Below are 21439 nucleotides of genomic sequence, written 5' to 3'. Positions count from 1 at the left end.
TGGGTCTGGAATCTTAAACTCTGATCAATGACTTTCAAAAGTTTTCTACATAAGAAATAGTTTAATGCCAAGTAGTAAAACAAGTATTTGAAAGGATTTTTATAAAAAAGTTAGTACTGGGATTGTCAGGAGAATATATCTCTATTTCCAGAGTGATTGTGCATATTTCCCTTTGCTTTGAGAAAAGGAGGATCATTAACATTTAAATTGAAGTAAATGAGACCAATTTCTACTCTGAAGGGCCTGCAAAGCGGGAAACATGATCCAGCATCCAGCAAACCAGCAAATCAAGTCTGTTATCAGCACCTCTTGAATAAAACTCTGTGTAATGTTGTGTACCCAGCACAAAACACTTTTTTCCAGAGAGGCACAGCCCATAGTGACCTTTGAACAGGCAAGTAGGTGTTGGAATAAAAACAGCCTTGAGATGCTAGGGTTTGTAGTAACTTTACATTTACAAGGTGTATGTCAGCCCTGGCTGTGTTTTAGGAGGCTTAGTAGATCCCTGCATTGTGAAAAATAACACAGAGCAGTTCACTCCCTACAGTACTTACAGAACCTGAAATAATCTTGAACCTGACACGAAACACGACTCAAGAGGAAAAACTGGAGGAGGGTGAAAAAAGGGTTTTCATTTTCACAGACTCGCTGGGTTTCAATCCAGCCACAAATGTGCAACATCCTGGGAGTGTGAGGAGTGTGGATCCTGCAGGGACACATGGAGCAGGGCTCCAGGGCCCTGATGCATTACTAATGTGACAACAGATCACTGACATCCCTGTTAGGATCCAGATGTGTCACCTGAGGCTCAGATTGAGGAAAAAAATCCTCTCAATCACGCACCTGTCCTTCCCACAGACAGGTGCCACTGGGCGGCAGCTCAGTGGAGCTACAGCACTTCAATATATGGTGTCACATTAGCTCTGAGCTGTAACTGCAAGTCGAGTCCCTGTGGAATAATCTCCTCTGTGAGCACTCTCAAAAGTGCCTTGGGTAGGATTAGCTTCTGTCTCTGAACAGGGAAAGAGAACAAAAATATTTTGCCTGGGAAAGGAACTGTATAATACTATTTTGTTGGTTATTCCTGCTCTTAGAATCTTCCCAGTTGTAATTTACACTATTATTACTGTATCAAAACATGGAACATAAAAGTTGAATGCCAGCTGCAGCCAGGTTCATAATGAAGAACACTTCAGAGCCCTAATGAGTGTTTAACACTCCCCTAATGCAGGCAGTGTACAACAATCATCTCTGCAATCAGGTTATGAAGTTTCTTAGACAAAGTCCCCTCTCTCTTTCCCCCCTCCAACACAACAGCCAGGCTGGCTCCAAAGTTAGGAAGGAAAGGACATACCAACATTCCTACCAGAGAGATTTAAAAAACATATTTCAAACTTCAAAAAGTGCTCAGGATCTGCTAGAAAAAAAATATTGAAGAGTAAGAATGCAATATGCTTTCATAATTTTTACACCCTGATATTGCCAAGAGCAAGATTAAACTGCAAGAAATAATGACAAGCTAAGGCTTTGTCATGTGTGTGATATGTGCAACAATGGAAATAGCAAAGGAGTCATTTCTCAACCCCATGTCTAACACTTGGTTAAGAGGGTAAAACCACATGGGTGAAAACACTCAAATTCATTATTCACTGGTGGTGTGGCAGCCAAAAGACCTGCACAGGCCTGGGTGGGGATGGAGGGAAGTGTTCAAAGCCACGTTGGACAGGGCTTGGAGCAGCCTGGCCTGGGGGAAGAGATGAGCTTTAAGGTCCTTTTCAACCCAAATCTGTTCATGGTTCTATTATCATTTGAATGCCACAATCTCTTCTCCCCCAAGTATTCCGTTTTGGAAAACAAACCAGCCAAATAAGGATTAGCAGCTCTTAATATTTTTTTCCTTATAGTATTGAGCTTGGAAACTTCAGACTATTCCAAATATTTGTAGTTCACCATGTTTCACAGCTGTAAGAACCCAACTGGACAGCAAATGCCATACAATCACACAGAGACATTACTTATCATCAAATTTTCTTCTTTCTCTTTTCTCCACATTCATTAAGCCTTTCATTCTTTATCGGAAATGCACAGAGAGGATGGGAATCCTTACTCCAGAAAATACATTTTATTGTTGTTTCTCTCAGAATTTTAATTGTCTTTTCCAAGATTAATGACCAATGATTGTTTTAAATTTGCATTTAATTCCTGTATTGGATGAAGACTGAATCATCCCTCTAACTTCTGTGGAGTCTCTGGGCTTCTACCAAAAAAAAAAAAATTAACACAACTTATTTAATTTTTTTAATGCATGAACCATTATTAATCATAGAATTATAGAACTGTAGAATGGTTTGGGTTGGAAAGAATGTAAAGACTATGTAGTTCCAACCCCCTGCTATGGGCAGGGACACCTTCCACTGGACCAGGTTTTTGGCAATATAAGCACAGGAAGGAAGTTAAGAATACATCACTTCATCATTGGTCTTTTTGTCTAATATTTAATACCCACAAACTATTCTGTATTCTGTACTATTTCTGTAAATAGGAAGTCCTTACCAAAGAAAGTGTCCAGCTCCCAGCTGGGTTTTTTCAGCACTAGCTGCAAATGTCATTTTTGCAGTTGACCATGCAGAGCATTCCAGCTCAAGGCAGAGCCCTCTGTTAACGCAGTGAATGGAAACCAACAGCAGCACAAACCCAGGCATTCCTGTAACACTTCCCACCGAAACAAACACATCTCTGCTGCTCACTGGTGGACAGCAGGATGAGAGCAGCATTCTAAGCCAGGCAGAAAACAGGGGGTTCCTAGATAAGCACAAAGTCCCATTACAGATCTGGGTTACCGCAGCTTCTCTTGAAGGTTTTGAGATGCCAGTCATTGTGTTTCTGAGCAGGGGTGAAACCCCCAATGGACTGAGCCCATCATTTCCAGGTATTTCCATCCCCTGGCAGCACTCACACTGCTACACTGGCGCTCCTGACAGGTTCCTGGTGATCTATTAGCAGTTTATTCTCTCTGATTAAATGCAAGGCAGCCAGACAGCAATGCAAATTAGTAAGCAGGAAGAATTATTAGAAATTTGATTCATTATGGGAAAGAAGACAATAATTTCAAATAGGACTAATACAGTAGTTATAAACAGATTTTCACTATGTCCTAATTTCAGTTAATTATAGAAAGACAAACTGTCTAGAAATATTAAGTTTTGATTGAAAAAGGGAAACTTTAATAATGGGTAAAGGCAACATCTGCAGGATGTTGAGCTCTTTTTTAAAGAAGACTGACCTTATTAAGTAAAAAGTGCATTCATATTCATATGGAAGTTAAAATCTGCCTTTAACGATTTAAGACTAAAAGCTAATGGGCACAAAGCTGGGTATATAAAATAGAGTAATTATACAGTTATAATTATACATAAAATGACTAATATGATAATGTTTGTGTTTAATAACATGATATGGATACACTGTCACAATGACCTTAGTAAATCAACCGTAGGCTATTCTAAATTATTTCTCTTTGGATCCTTCTCCCTCAACACCCAACAGCTCTGCAGAGCCCCAGCATCACTGACTGCAGCTGAAAACATCAGTTACTCTTGCATGAAATTGAACTTTATGAAGAATAGGAAGTTACTGATGATCTCCAAAATCAGAAGTATAATAGAAATGCTTATCTTTATACTTGGCATAATTTAAACATTTATATACAAGTAATTTAAAATGGCTGCAATGCCTCATGGTTACGGGGTTTTCAAACGATAACTGAACAACCCAGGAACGTTTAAAATTCTGCTTTTTCAAATGGGCTATCTCAGCATTCTGCTCCTGTTCTGCTCCATGGAATACAGGATTTTAATTTTCTCCTATTACAGTAAGCAATCATGCCTCTATCAGTTTTCCATCTTCACAACAGATGTGCCTATTCAAAGACCTCAGCGTTCACTTCCCAAAACAAATCCCAAAGTCAAACCAAGACAAAACAGAAAATATGGCCAATTACAACTTTTAGCCCATATATACCATTGAAAAAAAAGTAAACAAGAAAAAATAGTTGCAATAAACAGCCTGTCAAACAGAAGCACTCCAATAGGATAAACATGACCCTTTTTTAATATATACAATTGACTTTCCCTGGAAAGCCAGACATGGGTCAGTGGGTGGACTGGATACTCCCTCTTCCAATTCTGACTGAGAAATACAAACAAGATGAAGTGAATTAAACGAAATGCAGACAATTTTACTCAGTCTTCGAGAGGAAGAATTCAAATAGACTGTGATTGTCAGGAAAAATATGTTAAAAAGATTTAGCAAAAACTTAGCAAAACAAACACGTATATTTGGGCTTATAATGCCTGTAATCTGTTGAAGAATATTACTGCAAGTCAGGAGAAGTTTTAAAGCTTGGGTTCAGTTCAAACCCTCATTCTCAAAGATTTGTGTTTGCTTATCAGCTAAGAATTTCCATAAAGGAAAAGAAGATGACCATCGCAAAATTTCAGTGGGCGATTTCACATCTGGTCAGAAATAATTTAAAGTTACCAGCTGGGTTTCATTGTCTCCACTTAGGACCTGTCTGCACTCAGAGGCAGTGAGGATGAAATGCCTGAACACAGCCAGAGTCCCACAGCCAGGAAAAAAAGAAAAAAGAAAACAACACAAACTCCACTTTTTAAAAGCCTGAGTTTTGAAGACTGAGATTTGATTTGGACTGAACTCAATTACTCAGACTTTGGTAGAGTTGTGCTGCAAACTGAGATTGCTGCATTTTTAAAACCCTGGCAAATATCTATATACATGAGCCTGCTTCATCAGCAATTTTGTTTCTTTTCCTGGGATGCTGAACTCTGCTGAAAGAAGCCTCATTCCAAGACTTCAGCATATAGAAAACTCCAGCTCACTTGCTCCCAAGGCAGTTTATTTTCTAAGGACTGGTACAAAATTAAACAATAAATTAAATCTGAGTACAAGTTCATGATTTGGTTTAAAAAACACCTGTTTCTGAATAAACAGAAAACCCATTTTATTTTACTTTTTTTATAAAACATCTCTTTTGAAATATGAAGGTGATTTTTCTTTCCTGCATCTTTTAGCTTTGCTGTAATTGCAATAAAAGATGCAATCCAGTTCAAATGGCTGCATCTGACACCAAACTCAGAGGAAAAAAAAAAAAAGAACTATCCAAGTTTCTGAAACCCAACAGCTGACAAACAGACAAAAGCCAGGTTTTACTGGACCTTATCCTCACTCATTTGGAGCACAGCAGGAATCATCCACGCTGCAGAACTGGGACACAAACCTTAAATCCAGCAAAATGTTTCCTTTTGGTTGGCATTAAAGACAAAGAAATAGACAGAAATAAAGCTACAATTTTACATAAATAAAAGAAACAAGGGAACACAATACCCTTAGGCTACATATATCTAGACACTAAGACTCCGTTTTTGGTCTCAGAATCAGTTTGATTTTTCCCTTGCTTTTGGGTAGATCTAAAGAAATAAAAACACCTCTTCCACCTCTGCAGACTCTGTTCAGGAAAGGTTTGCTGACCAAGGTGGATGCCTGGAGAAATAATATGATTATTGCCTGGGGATGTACCACTGACTTCCTAGGTTAGGAGCACAACCATGTAAGGGAAAGGCAAAACATGTGAACCCTAAGTTTTTTAAAGGTGAATTCAGTAATAAGATAAGTGTGTAAACAATGGTGAACTTTAATCACTGCTCCTGTGTAACCACAGAACACGTGCACCAAGCGTTGTACAACCCTCCCTCGCTGCTCGGCTCATTTGTCTCTGCCCTGGTCTCTGGGAGGTTCTGGGTGTTCTGAGCGCTCCTGATTTCTGGGAAATGGCTGCAGGCAAAGCCAGATCACCGTGTGCCTGTGCATGCACACATTCCCACCCAACCCCAGGCTCCCAGTGCCTCCAAAATGGATTTCAGGTCACAGATCAATTAACTCCTGTGCTTGCACCACCAGGCAAGGCTGGGACAGGATTTCCAGATGTGTAACCTGGAATCCCTCACCTTCAGCTGGAGGGTGCAGTGGCGAGGGGCAGACTGGTTTAGGGACCCAAGAAGTCCCTGAAGGATGTGAAGAGCCACCTTCAGCAGAGCCAGATGTCAGCACCTGCTGTTTGCTGACTCCAAGACATCCAACACTGCAGGATACAGCTTACCTTTAAAAATACAACATGCAATGATATCAGAATAAACAAAGCAATACACTGCATTTCCAAGCCAAATTTCAGCTTTCACACTTTAGAAAGACTGTGTTTGGGATAATATTTGATTAAAGTAAATTTAGGGGGCTGGATTTTTTTTTCCCCGAAGATGTTTGAAATCTTACAATACTTAGCATTTCCATGAGTCAAATAAATATCTAATCATTATGCTAGATAAATTTTCATCCTCATTAAAAAATAAATAAATAAAAAGAAAAACAAACAAACCAACCTACAAAACCCTCCCAAAATAATCCCTGCAATACTCGAGAATTCATGTATGAAGCACACAGATATTTGCATTATAGAAGGAGCTGGAAATGCCATAAAGCAGAAAAAGAAACAACACTGAAGTGATATACAGGGAACCTTTCACTTCTGTATCACCTCTGGAGTGTGCTTAGAGCTACTTAGACTGACACTGAACTTTAAAGTACAAGATAAAAAGAAGATTTCACTTCACTGCTGTCCACTGGGCACTGAAGGAACTAATCCCTCCCTCACCCAGAAACCTGCCCTGGATCTTCCACATGGCACACCATGGAGGGAACACACAAGATTACATCCAGACTCACATTCCAGCCTGGTTTATAACCCTGTTATTAGCACAGTGCTCACGGCGTTTGGGATGTATGGCCAAATGGGTGTTGGGAAAGTGTGTCTTGAAACAAGGAACACCCTGGGGAAAATGGAAACCTCCTCCCTGATTTGAGGTTTCTATCAGTGCAAAGGGAAGTGGCTGGCGCTGCCAGGTTTCCTAACTGACCACAACTGCAGCACAAATGTTTTCTGGGCAAATTATCACATTCATTTTGCTCCTCATTCTTTTCCAACCTTTCACTTCCCATCCTTCATGGAGTTTTATACATCCTCTTGATTTTTAGCCCAGCTTGTTCAAACCCCACCTTTATGCACAGAAGACCTTGGGTTTTTTTTCATTTCATTTGAACACTCTTCTTCTCTACTGCTAGAATTGAGCCAATTAAAGCCACAAAGGCACTTGTCAGTAGTCCTTGGGATATTGATATGGTATTTACCTTCCTTAGATAAAGGCACTCGAGAGCTATTGACGGAGTTTAACCCTGTGCTGCCTGCAGAGCACGGGCAGCTCCTGCTGCTGATCTCAAATGAGACTTAAGGGGAAATGTGAAGCAAGTTATTTGCACGAAGCAAGACAAGGGGCAACCAAGCCAACAGAGAAAATCTGTTGTTCAGCCAAAAATTGAGACAAGTCCTTCTTTCTTAGCCCATCTGTGGCTTTGTCTCCAGAGTACAACATGACACTGAGATTTAATGGGTGCAAGCTTCCACTTTACTCTCTCCCTATCAAAAAGGGCCTCCCCTTGCATGTAAACATCCCAAAATTCAGTGGCAGACATCTATTGTTAGAGCAGACACCATGCTACAGCAAGCACAAATTCCCTCCAAAGCAAAAGCCAATTAACTGCATGTCTTACAATTTGTTAAAAAGAAACAAACAAACAAAAATCCCCCAATGTTTAATTGCTTCTTAATATAAAATCTTTACACTTTTTGCAGACGATTATGTAATTTCACAGTATATTATAAAACAGTTTCTGTTATCATTAACTGAAAGTTAATAGTTTTCTGGTGTGGTGGCTGGAGTGTAGTAACTGCAGTGACACACCAACATGAATTTTAAGTTCCTGCGTACAGCAGCAGTACTAATCCGACCTGCCAGCCAGAAACAATAGACAGAAAAATTCAGGTATATAAAAATTAGAGCTTACATTTTTCAAGGTATTGAGCTTCTCTTTGTCACCAGAATAAATGGTAGAACACATAAATGGCAGAACTTTCCTGGAGTACAAGGCCTAAATAAACGGCTAAAGGGTAACTGCAGGTCTGGGTTCAGAAGCTGTTGGAAGCTTTTAGAGAGAACTAGGCATTTCAATGGTTCACTTTCCCTGTGAAAACTGCACACATTTCACACATTTCGCTCTTTTTAGAAAATGAAAGCAGACAAAAAAGTATTATTCAAGTTCTGCTAGGGCTCTTCAGAGAACACAAAATTGGGGATGGTGCTGTGTTTTACATTTTGCTGAGAGGGCTCTGCAGTCAGATGGAGATGCCACCTTGGTCCTGCTCTGTAAAGTGAACACAGATGCAAGCTTTGATTTAGACATTCAGTTCTACATGAAAATATTTAAGTCAGAACTTGACACAGAAATCCTTCAGAAACCACATGGTTGCTCCGTGTCCTTGAAACAGCCACAGCTGTCTGCCTCACTGAGGTCCATCCCAAAAAACACCTGACGCTCACACAACACATTTTGTCTCTGTGTGCTCTTAATAGGCTTCCGTTTACCTGCTGGAGCGCAACCTGTCAGCTTGGCCACCCCAAATGCCTGCAAGCCTCAGTGGTATTTGTTTCTATCCCTTTTGCTCAAAGCCAGGCTGAGTGAAGTCAGCCAGGAGGGTTTGAGCATCAATTCGCCACTGGCAGGTACTCTTAGAGGGAGAAATTTCCTGCTGAAGAGCTGGCAGCAGCCACCACAAGCTGCCCCTCTGAAGTCAGCTTTGTCCTACTTTGCTGAGTTTACTTCTTCTGTAAGAGGTCACAGTCATGTGCACAAAGTTTGAGAAACTTCAGATGCCGTGTATCGTAACACATAGCTCACCACAGGGTGAAGAAAAGAAGGTAAAAATTTATGTAAAACCACCAAGCAGGAAGGGACAGAGGTGCTCCCATCCCTTGCTCTAACTGGGAGACAAGTACAGTATTTCTCAAGGGTGCTCCTGGGAGTCTCCTTTACACAGCTCCTTCTAATCCCGTGGTACAGCTTTACAAACATCCTTCCTTTTCACATCAATGCTTGGCACTTAGACTGGGTTCACTGTATCGCTGCACTGAGCCAGCAGCACTTGTTTCTCTCACATTCCCACACAATTCCCTCCTTGCTTCAGACACTTGAAGGGAAAGCACAAAGTGCTTTTGGCCCCCCAGGCACCTGCTCAGCACTCAGAGCCTCTGTTATTTCTGTCTTCGTGGTGAGCTGCCCTCAATTGTCCTTCCAAGGGCCAATTCTTTGGAGCTCTCCAACCCATTTCACCCTGTGTAGCTCCAATTCTCCTGGACAAGGAAAACTACCTCTCATCTGCCTCACAGCAGTGTCTTCTCAAACATTCTGGACATGGGAAAGGAAAGGGAGCTTTGTTACCCTGCCTACAGAGACACCTGCACTCGAGTTTTACTGGAGTACAGCCTTTATTTCCAGTCACCCAAAACTGTTTTTGGGGAATCACCTACAACCAAACCTCATGGAACACATGCAGACCAACCACCAAACAACACACGTGGCTCTAGGCCTAACATGGATTAGAAAGGTGGTCTGCATTTCTAGTTCTGTTCTCAGTGCATCCTGCTCCAAAATTAAAACTTCTTAAAAGCTTTTCCTTCTCCTCTGCAGCATCTGTGTAAGAGCTCACTGTGCCACTGAGCCACTGATTTCAGAGCAGATCAGAATTTCTAGGTTACTATTTTAAGTCTGACTTAAAATTTTTACACTAACAGTCATCATGTAACAGCCCTGGTTTAAGAAAACAAATGCAGAAATAAAGTTCCAGCCATTGTCTCATCTGGCCCTTGAAATTATAATTCTTCCACAACAGAGAAGTTAATTGAATTCCAATTTTAAATGTACCTCTAAGACAAGAAACACACTGTACACATTACAGCATCCCATGGTGAGAAAGAGTCTTTGATAGAATTAGAATTTGCTTTCTTGCATCTCAAATGCAAATTTCTCTGGAGATAGCTAAAAAAATCTGGTAAGAAACAAAAAACTCTTCAGCAATAAAATATTTTTAGTACATAAACAAACCAAAATATTCTCATTTGCATATGGTGCATCTTCATCTCCTGTGACATTTTTTATTTTTATCCTATATGACAATGCTACTGACAAACTAAATAACCAGAAAAAGCAGGCGACATTTCTGATGCCAGATGCTGAAGATCAATAGCTATTTCCCAGAGTTTATGGCATAATTAAAATTTGTAACAGGAATAATTTTCTCTTCAGCCCCTCAGGCTAAGTCTAGAATTATTGACTAAGTCTAAGTTATATAGTGTAGCATTTGTTATTATGTTTATGGATAATATAAAGGATTTTATGCTTTCTTCATGTAATCTGGTAAGTATAGAAACAGTAACTAGGAAAGAATTCTCTATATCAGGAAAGCAGGAGTTACAAACACTTTGTTGTTCAGGCATGCAGAAGACAGGGTTTATATAATTATCTGCCAGTTAAGCTGTGCTCCAGTTTACAGGAGGTGGCCACAATGCCCATGAAGTGCCAGAGAACTGAATGTCAGTCCCTCAGAGCTCACCGTGCCTTTCCTCCATGGAGGGGGTGCCAGGTCCCAGAGTCACTGGTGCTGCCAGGAGCTACAGCAATATATGGCAATTTAAATTAAATTTACTGCCATATGTGAACAGCTGTATATTTATAACCCTGAGAGTCCGTCCTCTATCCAAGGCATACAGAGAGCAAAGAAGAAGAGAGCAGAGTTGATCAAGGACAACTGCGCTTCCATAAGGATGGAGAAACAACAATCCTGCACAACCATCCCATGGCTTGGGTTTGCTGTAACTATCAGGCCAAATAGACTTGGTTTATCAGTGAAAAGAGATGTATTTATTTGCTATCAGCCCTAGAAACTCATCCCTGGGCAGTGGAAGAGTAACTGGATTATTTCTTGCTCGTTTCTCAATCAAGGCTAATAACAACACAAACCAAATTAAACCCTCCTGATACCAGTGTAACCCCATTCATTGCATTTTCACAAATAAAGCAAAACTAGAAAGCTGGCAAACATTTCTGCTGATGAAGCACAAGAACAAATACAGTCTGACTCAATCCCTCTTTGCAAGGCTAGCAGGAATAAAATGTGGTAAACTTAATTGTGTTATGAAGGCACAGAAAATCTGAGCAAACACAGACAGCAGAAATGCCACTTTTAAAAGCACTACTTGAAGAAAAAGATGAATATATATATAAATTGACAAAGCCAGCTATTATGCCTAGCACTACGGATTCAGAGTAACATTTGGGCTAAAAAGCACAGCTCCACTTTCTGTAACTGTTTCTACAGGGATGGATTTAGTTACCTTTAGCTTATGCTTTTTGTCCTTCTGATGCTAAGAGAGCTTCAGGATATGTCCAAAATTTAACCAGAAACATGAAACTGGAAAAAGGCAGAAGCAGCTGCAGCAACACTCCAAGAGAGCTGACCCTTGGTACCAGGCAGGCCCAAAGGTACCTGTGGCTCTCCACCCATGAAACATGACAGTGGACTCTAAAAAACCGAGAATTTTAAAATTTGAGTGAAAAGCCCCAATATTACATAGAACGTGCATTTTTTTCAAAGGGGTAGAAAATGATAAATCTCTTTGAAGTTCACTGTTGGTTTGCAATGATTTCCATCTACTTGCCTGATGTACATGAAGTCAATCCTTCTTGCTTCTCTGATTGCTAAATGCAAAATGAACAGCTTTGCAGTTATTAGTCTCAGTTCTATATATCCCATAACCAGGAGACTAATTAAGAGACTGGGCCTTGAGGAGGGGAGGGGGAAACAGAACCAACCAGCCAAATCCCCCAACACAAAACCAAACACTCAAGAAAAAAAAAATTCTAAAGACCTGGATCAGAATGACATTGCAACAAAAACCCAACCTCACTTGTCTTTAAAAAACACATTTCAAGAACTCACTGCAAGACATGATAGCATTCAGGACACTGCTCCACTGTGATGATGATCAGTGGAGATGCTGTTTTTTCAAGAAAAGGAAAAAGAAAAATAAAATAAAACCTCTCACCATCACCACCTTTTGCACTAGGACTATGGAATGAAATCCCTGTATAGAGATGGAAAAATTTCCAGGCGCTTCCAGAAAACTTCCAGTACTTGAAGAAGGGGGAAAAAAGAGAGCTTGTCAGGGCCTGCTATGAATGCAGAGCACTCTTTAGTTTATGAACTAGCTCATATCTGCATAAGAAGTTTACATAACACCAGGTTTCCTTTGCCTGAGCTGCTCAGCCCACATTGATATTCCCCCCGCGCCAACCTCCGCTCTTTGCTTTTCTCCACTAAGTGACTGACTTTCAGAAAAAGAGGTGCAGGAGCAGCCAAAACAAACATAACCCTTACCACACACACTGAACAATGATGTACTGGGGGAAAAACCAACAACTTCCCTTGGATCACTTCCCTAGCGTGGCAAACACTGAATCTGACAGACCCTACTGCTGACAAGGGCTCATTCCTACATTTGGTAGAATTTCAAAGGTTAAAGCAGCTTTATGAGGAAAAGTTTTTAAACACTTTGCAAACATAATCCTTTTGCTGTACATCTACTATGTTTTCAATTTCAGTTTTACTTATTGCAGCAAGATGTTGCTATCTTGTTTCATTTTCAGGCACACATATTAGGATGCAATCATCTGCAACATACCTTTAAGAACTGGAAGGGATTGTGACAGCAAAACAACAATAATACCAAGTAGACTGGAGCTGAAAATCTTGGGCTTGATATCTAGTTTTGTGGTCAATTCTCACCATTGCAGACAGATTCCCTCTTATCATGCTTCAATTTATGCAGTTTTCTCAGATTTAATAGGCTTATATTAGTGATAGTATTTGTGTAGAACTGAAATCTCAACTCCTTATTTGTGAGCACATATGAATTGGGAAATGAAAGCTAAAAAAGCCCAGGTATTCCTGTGATAAAAGAGTTAAAAGCACCCTGAAAATGTTCAAATTACTTCAGCTGAAGAAAAAAGAGTGCTCTGTGCTGTTCCAGCTGCTGATGGCTCTGCGGGACTATTTAAATCTTGTATTTTTCACAGCACCAGGATAGTGATCAGAACATACTTCTCCAGCTTTCTAGATTCACCACTTTGAAATGAAAGTCAAAAATCGACAGGAGGCAGCAATAAAACGAATTATTTTAAATTACCTATTGTTACTGTACCTGGCTGGGGAATAGAGCCAAGCTGTGCAAGAAATGCTGTCACAGGAAACCCTTGCTATTATCATTCAAAAAGAGCCAAAAAGGGACCTGGTGATGTTCTGTCAGTAACTGTCCAGAGAGAAAACCTCGACTTGCAGGGCTGAGGTCATCCAACAGCAAGGGGAGAGAAGCACTTTGACAATGCACCTTCAGAATTGCCACTTTTTGTCAGAGAGCCCCCAGTTAATAACTGCAGCTGATTACAGCATTCGTTAGCATTATTTAGAGCCCTGCTCAAAAACACAAACCTGAAAGGAAATTGTTCATGTAGCCTAGGAAGCTGGGTAGACATGGTAGCCAAGAAGTAAGAAAGACATTTGAGACTGAAATTTGCTTTCTGGGACATTCCCTTCTCAATTCCCAGTGCTCCATGCAAGCATGCCAGGATCTTTATGTAGGCTCTTGATATTTTCCTATCACCTCTCTCAGCAAAAAGTAGTAGCTGCTTCTTTCAGACCTGGTCTGTAAATATTTCATGAAACTACATATATATTGATCTAAAAATCAACATCAGAACACAAGAACAAACCCTAAGGAACACACACTCGGAGCTCATCCAAAGCCCAGATTAATTGCAGAGGGAATCTGAACTTGCTGGGAACTGCTTTTAGAAATAATGCAGCTGTTTAATAATATGTTTATATTAAATATATATATATATATATAATGAAACGAGTTATAAAAATGTTTAAGTTACATTAATAAGCAGCACATAAGGGAGCCCTGAAGAAAACTCAAATTTTCTATGATGTTTTATTAATAATGCTTATATGACTCCCCTCATTCTTGCTCACTTACTTGTGCCTCTCAAGAACCAGAAGAACAAGCTGCATTAACTTGAACTTCTCAATTCAGCTCTCTCCTCTGTGGGCCAGAGGCAAGCACGGATTACACACACTTAGCAAGCCAGCAAAGCTGCTACCATCATCTAGCAACACAATACAGTGTAAAATCAATTACAACTCATGTACAATGTCATCAAATTAAAATTCACAGTAATTGCATCTTGTGGGGCTTATATTGTCACATTCTCCAGTAAACAGTACTTAATTCATGGGAAGACTGAAAACAAGTCATGCGAAGGGAACGGATCTTGATTCTAAAAGCAAAAAACTCAACAACAACAAAAGAGGGAAAAAACCCAAACCACCACAAAAGTCCAAGGTACTCCTGGTGAGCTTCAGTGCATTTCTGAAGGGCTCTCAGTTCACTGCCTGAACCAGGAATCAATCCATGGCTGGCAGGCACAGCCCCATTGTTCAGAGCTTTGCTCTTTTCACTTGTCACACCCCGGCTGCGGGAACGGGGCTCTGAACCACTGCCAGCAGCAGCAAAACAACAACGGACGGAACCAAGAGTTAATTTATTCTCTGGGCTTACTGTACTTGGTGCAAAACAAAACTGCTGTGACGGCAGAGTGACCTTATATTTACTGATTGACCAGATGGCGAGAATTACTGACTTATGTAAGCCCCGAGCCTCCTTCCCCATCTGACGGCTGCTGGGGGAAATCAAATAAAGGGCTCTGTGTAGTCTTTAGGGCTCCAGCCTAATCATCACAACACCATTAGAAGAAAATGCTGCAGGGAAAGGCAAGGAGGGAGCAGGACTGAAACCCTGGATCCTCAAAACCAGGGTTTTTTTCACAGCAGAACTGAAGCCATGGGTACTGCAGAGCAAGAAGGTTTGTGCACCTGCTGCCCAGGCCGCATCTCTTTTGCTAATGAATAAGTGAAGCCAGCCTCCAGGGCTGTCAATCTGGCACCTTTAGTAATTCACACAAGCCTCAAAGTTGTCTAAAAAAAAATAACATGAAAAGGAACCCAGGTTGTCTCACTAGCAGTGGTTTTGACAGGTATCTTGAGTAATGTTAATCTTTGCACCTTTCTTTCCTTAAAAAATGCCAGTTGAATCACCAATTATTTGGGACAGTTTCTAAAAACAAGCACACACGGAAATAAGGTTGATGGCAACTGACAAAGTGACACTGGGGGTGTGCATGTGCGTTTGCATGTATGCACACACAGAATATATTTTTTTTAAGCCAAAATTACTGTGCAGCCCTAACTCTTGTCCCATTTCCATTAGTGCAAATCAAGAGGAATTCCATTTGAATAAGCTCACTTAGGCTAATAGAGAAAAGGCACAAATTAAGCCAGAATCACAATCATAGTTCCCAAAAGACCTGTATAAAATACAACATGCTTGCAAATATTTTCCATCCGTTTTATTCATAGATTATATTGGCAGAAGTAAAATAGCTCCTCATGTACAGCACAGAAAATAAGACTGGAGTTAGACTGAACAACCTTCTGAGCAGCAAACCCCTGTAACCACAAGTCAGGTCCTCAATGAAGAAAGAGAGGAAGAAACAATATCAATTCTTTCATTGCCATGCCTGAAATGGCATTTAGACTTGTACAGCATTGAATATTCCTGCTGCTTTACTTAAGCAAATTAGATCAAAATCTAATTTGCTGCCATATATTTTCTGGATTGTTCCTACATAATTATTAAAATACAGGAAAAAAAAAAAGAGAGAGAGAGAGAAAGGCAGTGGAATAGAAGATCTCTGTGAACTGAACCTGCTCCAGCAATGATAGAGTTATTCCCTACAAAATATGGAAATCTGAGACACGCATTTGAAACCCTGGATTACATGCAGGCATGCATATAAAGAATAACTTCAAGGGAAAAATAACAACACATCTTGTCACTGACTAGAAAGTTACCACTCCAGCTCTCAGAAAACCTTTTGAAAATTTTACAATGGTTTAAGGATTCTTGCAAAACACAAAATAGACACAAAGCTATATCCCTTATATGCAGAGCATGAGAAAGAGGCCAGGAAGAAACTGGTAAAGTTAAGCAAAAGCAAAGCATGGGCTGAATGTCAGGGGAAAAAACCCACTGAATGCTAAGAAGATAAAATAATGGAATAATTCCCCAGGATGATAATATTTTCTGGGATGTTAAAACAGCCTGTTGAAAGAAAAAAGGGCTGCTGGGAAAACATTCTTTCTCAAAGCAAAAACTTGACATTAATGTTGCAAAAGAAGGACTAAGCAAGATTTATGAAGTGTTGCGTTCAGGATTCTATTGAAAATTTAAAATACCTAGGACAGAATACTCTGTTCTTACAGTTTGTCACACAAGTGCCCACAAGGGCTATTTTGCATGCATGTGTTGGTGTAACCTCAGAACAACCCACAAAAGGAAAAAAACACAAAGGCAACAAGCTGAAATAAGGCACGAATGCTAAACAGAAAACATCTTTCATCTCCCTGTATCTGCCATGCCCTGCTCACATGCAACAGGCAGGAAATTTGTGCAAAGTAGTTGTGCCAAGCACTTCCTACCCAAAAAGCATTTGCGGAAGGTTTTACAAAGCTACAGAACAGTAACCCCAACATCCACAGATCACCTTAAATTTAAAGCAAGCTTTATTGACAGTAGAGTGCCAAATGCTTACATGATCTTATCAGACTTTTCCTTGCCCTCCTAAAATGCAAGCAGTGGGTTTTTTTCAATAATGCATTGCAGAGATGAGTGATGTGGATTTCCTCCTTTCCCCAAAACACATGCAAGGACAGGTCCCATCGCGTGGACACGCTGCACAGCCGGCAGCACAACAAGCTCCCACACGCAGGGCAAGGATGCCCCAGAGCTCCCGACAGCACAGCATTCCACGTGTGCTTACCTGGCTGGGCTGCACTCGCTGCACTGGGCTCGTTCTCTCCCATTTCCACTGAATTATAAACTCCCCTGAGAGGAGCTGAGCTGTTCCAGCCAGGGGACGTGGTTGCTGTGCAAGTTCTGACCTCCTGACTTCCCACCGTGGCGCGGTAACCCTATACCTGACTTTCTTCTGGGAATAATCAGTATCCTGCTTCCTGAGCTACCTGGGCCTGCCTGACCTGTTTCTCTATAAACTGACATCATATCCTTTGATCTGCTTTGATTAACATGTGCTTCGGGCAAGGCGGCTTTGTCTCCTCTTGGGCTCCCCACCCTCTCCTTTCACTTTCACACAGGCTGCAAGATGCAGGTCTCTCTGGTTCGTGGCAGGTGCTTGGGACAAAATGCCAAAGACCACAGAAATTTTGCAACTGCTTTTAGAGAACCTCTGAATTTGCATTTCGTAGGAAATCTAAATGTTAACTATCAAACCAGCACCTGGGATGGGAACTTTGCAGTTCTCCACCAAAGAGAGCAACGATCGCTGCCATGCAGAGCCCCTTTGGCAAAATCTTTGCAAGGAACCTCAAACCCAACCCACCCTTCCCCTGCCTTTCCCAAGGATTATCCCCAAGGAAAATGCTTTCCTTCAACACTGCAATTTCAATATTGTTTTGATTGTTTAACAAAAAGGGCTTCTAAACAAAACAAAAGGTTGTTTTGCTTGTCTTATCCTCCCTCTCCAGCACAAGGAGATTATCTTATCCAGCCACACTCCCAACTGAGTTACAAGAAAATATTTGCTCTTTTCTGCCACATAAATCAAACAACAGGTGTCTGATACATTTGTAATCAATTTGTTGAAAAGGCACACCTGTCTCTCTGCCTTCAAAGTTAGTTTTATTTCAACATTTACATTCGCAACTGCCAATGACAAAAATCAAAGAGAAGACACAGCGTTATTTTAAAGGAACAAAAAACTGCAATTTAAAAGAGGTAATTAGCTCTCCCCATGTTAAGCTCCATCTGGATTACACTCAAAATGGTCTAATCAATAGCGTTAGAAAAGTTTTGTAATCCAGAAGCAATTAAGTCTGTTTTTAAAACTAAAATGTATTGTTTTTTCTTCCTTTTTTTTTAAGTATTGAAACAGAAATACAGAGGGTAAAAACTAGAAGATGAGCTTTTCAAGATAATTCAGGCTAGGTAAAGCATACTTTTCAAGTAAAATTTCTGAAACAAACTACGCTAATTCAAACAAAAATCTCATTTAGGAGTAAGAGCATCCCCACCCCTCAAGGTAAGCATCACATAAGCTGAAGTAAAAGATATTTATGTCCTGAGTTTTGCTATGGAAGGTAAATCAGACAACCCCCAAACCTCAGTCATCAGAGCAGTGAATTCCAAAAGAAGTTTTCACTTGATTTACAGAAATGAAGGAGTTTACAAGAAAATGTTCATGCTTTATTCTTGCCTGATTATTACATTAATTGGGTTAATTCGATTGCTCCACAGCCAGAAAAGACTCTTTACCAAGAAAACAAAGAGAAAAGAAAAATATACTTAGGTCTGAAATTAGGCCTTTTATTATTTTATTTCTCTTAGCTTAACTGAGCTATTGCTATGTATTCCCCCACAGTCAGCCCGTGGCCCAAAATTTGCAGTCAGGGGTTCCTACAATGCACCAGGCTCATGCATCCTACTGTCATTTACTGCCAGTGAGCTGAAGCTGCCCCTGGCCAGCTCAGGGTCAGTGCAAGGGGTGAGACTCCAGCAGACACCTGGGGAATCTCCCCAGCTGCTCCCTGACTCCAGTTCCAACGCTGAACATCATCTTGGAATTAATTCACTGAGTTTTCTCTGGAAAGTGCCAGTGAAACATTCCACTGAAACATCCGTTTAGTGAGTGGAGGTTTTCAGTTCTAGTGCAGCTTCCTCTGCTTAAGGACAGAGACCTAAATTTTGGTGTGCAGAGAAATGAGTAAGTAAGAACTTTGGTGGCTTTGTGTTTGCCTCAAGAGTGAAAAACCAAAGTGGTCTTTCCTGAAAGCTTCTGTTAGGACAGCTACTGGACAACAAGAGTGCAAGAACAGACAATGAGCCTTTATTAAAGGCTCTATGTCTATTCAGGCTTTTCAACCAGGTCCCTATTAAGAAAAGAGATACCTAAGTTGCACAATCCATTTCTGGAGACAGCAGAGGAGCACATTCAGAAACTTCTCCTTGACCACCAAACTTGGGAAGTCAAAGATTTGGTGCTGAGCTTCTATAAACAAACAAGTTTGGGTTGCTCTATTTTTAATACACGTTTAAGAAAAACAAGTTTATTTATCAGTAACTTTATGCACTGCAAAGTAAAATATATTTGAAAATTAACTGACGAGAGCAACATCTAGAGCATTCCTGCCCTCTCCAAACCCAAACTGTCCAACTCTTGAAAGAGAAATCCTTAAATAACCTATGTTGGTATTACTTCTAAGCATGGAAAAAAATCACAATGATTAGTTTTTACCCTCACTGCTGTACTCCATGAGGTGCCCTCCACCCCCACAAGGAGAGCTACTCATTCCAAAGAAAATGAAAGTCTAAGGCTATATAAATAACTCCTCTCCTTAGCTACTGAGTACCAGCACTTCCTTCCCAGCACTTCCTTCAAGAGTAAGGTTTTGATTTTAGGCTTTTAGCACCTACAGAAGGATTCTGTAGTTACAGTTCTAGCATTTTCTCACATCACCTTCTGTTAACTCTTAAATATTTTTAAGAATTCAAGAGATGAGAATGATAGCACTGAAAATACTTCTTCCCTTGAAATGAAGACTACAAGTGGGAATAGCGCAAAAAGGACGGAAACTCAAGATTTTTCACACTCCCTCTCTCAACAATGACTGATGGTGAGAAGCAGCTTTCTTGCTTTTATGTTCTCTTAGAACCGTTTGTTGTGCTCAGTTGTGTGCAATGATTTAAATGGAGTGTTTTCCAAAGGAGGAACTCTTAATTCACTCACCCTCTCCAGAAACACCCAAGTGTGAAAATGCAGTGGCTTTGCTCTGCTCCCAGAAAGAAAAAAAGAGAAAGTGATTCTATGTATTTACTGCACATCAAATACAATATTTCTTAGTCTAAAGAGTGGATCTGACAGAAAGTGAAAGGAAATGTAATTTGATGATTGTAGTGATCAGGGCTGAAAAAAAGAAAATTTGGTTATGCTGTGCATGAAGCCGTGGCAAGCCGATCACTGCATCATCCTGCTGCCACCATGGATGACTGTAAGCCTAAATTCCATGTCACTGGAAACAGAGCACACCCCACCAACAGTGCTGAGAATGGGCAGAGAATTTTGTCACAAGCTTCCTAGAGTAGGTCTGCAAAGCTAGAGGCCCTCACAAATGAAAGCCTTCAGAAAAGCCAAGGTTTCCTCTATGTGCTGGCCCAAAGGCTTTCAGGACTCTCACTTTTACTCAAGAATATTGTTATTTTATAGAATCAATGCAAACAAAGCAGTATCACCCACAGCTAACACTGCTGCTGTCACTCCTTACTGGTAACATGCTTTGTTACACTAGATACTCTACAAAACGAATGGAAATACACATTTTGGGGTTTGGTTTTTTCTAAAAAATATTGCCCCAGTGTTTCCAAAACATGAATAAGGAGACACAATTATTACATATGAAATTGCAGAGATAATCAAAATAATATCCAGAACTGAAACATAAGAACTGTGACTATGCAGAGTTCCTTCACACAATTGCTGAGATGACTCTGAACCAGGCTCTGTGAACACGTGCTCCTTGATAACCACGTGTTTTAAAGCGCATCACAGGACAGAAGCAGCCAATAAAGTTTCTTGCACTGACCACCTGTCTGGCACCATGGGCTGACAGATTTAACAAATATTTCACCTTCAACAATGGCAGGAGTGCTGGGAGCAAAGGGACAGTGCCAATCCTGTCTGCCTCACGAAACCAGAGGGGCACAGATTCTGATGCTTGTGTAGTGTTGGTGCTTGGGTTTTCTTGATGTTAGTGCTGCTTATTTCTCTGTTGTTCAGAGCAACATGGCTACTTCATTTATCACATGAAAAATGGTACAGCAAAAGGAACAGCACTATTTGGTTTCCCTCTAAATTACAAGCAGTTGTTCAGGCTACAACCTCAATTAAAACATGAGATGGGAGGGAAAAATACTTTCTTCCACAATTAAAATGGACTAAACACAAAGGAAAGGATAACCAGTCTCAAACCCACAGTGAAAAAGGTTTTCAATGCAAATAATGCACTAAATGCAAATGATGCACTAAAAAAAGAGTGAGTGCCAGCAGCAGAGACCTTGCACAGACAGCACTGAGTAGTGAGCAAAGCCCAGGGAAGACTTACTCCATCATTTTATTTCCAACTCTAATTGTGCTAACCACTTTTTCACCAGTTGCAAGGGTGCTGTGGTATAAAACTTCACACAGATGCTAACATCACCTCTTTGGAACTTAGTGAGAAACAAAATAT

The 21439-nt window shown here is 40.5% G+C and overlaps 1 protein-coding gene across 8 annotated transcripts in view; it reads right to left on the bottom strand.

Moving 5' to 3' along the window:
• The window catches only part of NAALADL2 (N-acetylated alpha-linked acidic dipeptidase like 2), a 400688-nt gene that overhangs the window by 285767 nt on the left and 93482 nt on the right, over window positions 1-21439 (bottom strand). The window contains exon 1 of one of the 8 annotated variants that reach the window (XM_030954168.1): window positions 16960-17116. The exons of 6 other annotated variants lie outside the window; for them this stretch is intronic. In XM_030954168.1, coding sequence (XP_030810028.1) covers window positions 16960-17002 — 43 coding nt within the window. In that variant the 5' untranslated portion in view covers window positions 17003-17116. Of the gene's footprint in view, window positions 1-11959; window positions 12082-16959; window positions 17117-21439 lie in introns of those variants that run through there. One more of the 8 variants, XM_030954169.1, reaches the window with a different exon arrangement.

The sequence above is a fragment of the Camarhynchus parvulus genome, chromosome 9 (assembly GCF_901933205.1).
Source record: "Camarhynchus parvulus chromosome 9, STF_HiC, whole genome shotgun sequence".
Taxonomy (NCBI): Eukaryota; Metazoa; Chordata; class Aves; order Passeriformes; family Thraupidae; genus Camarhynchus; species Camarhynchus parvulus.
This window is presented reverse-complemented; position numbering and strand designations above follow the sequence as displayed.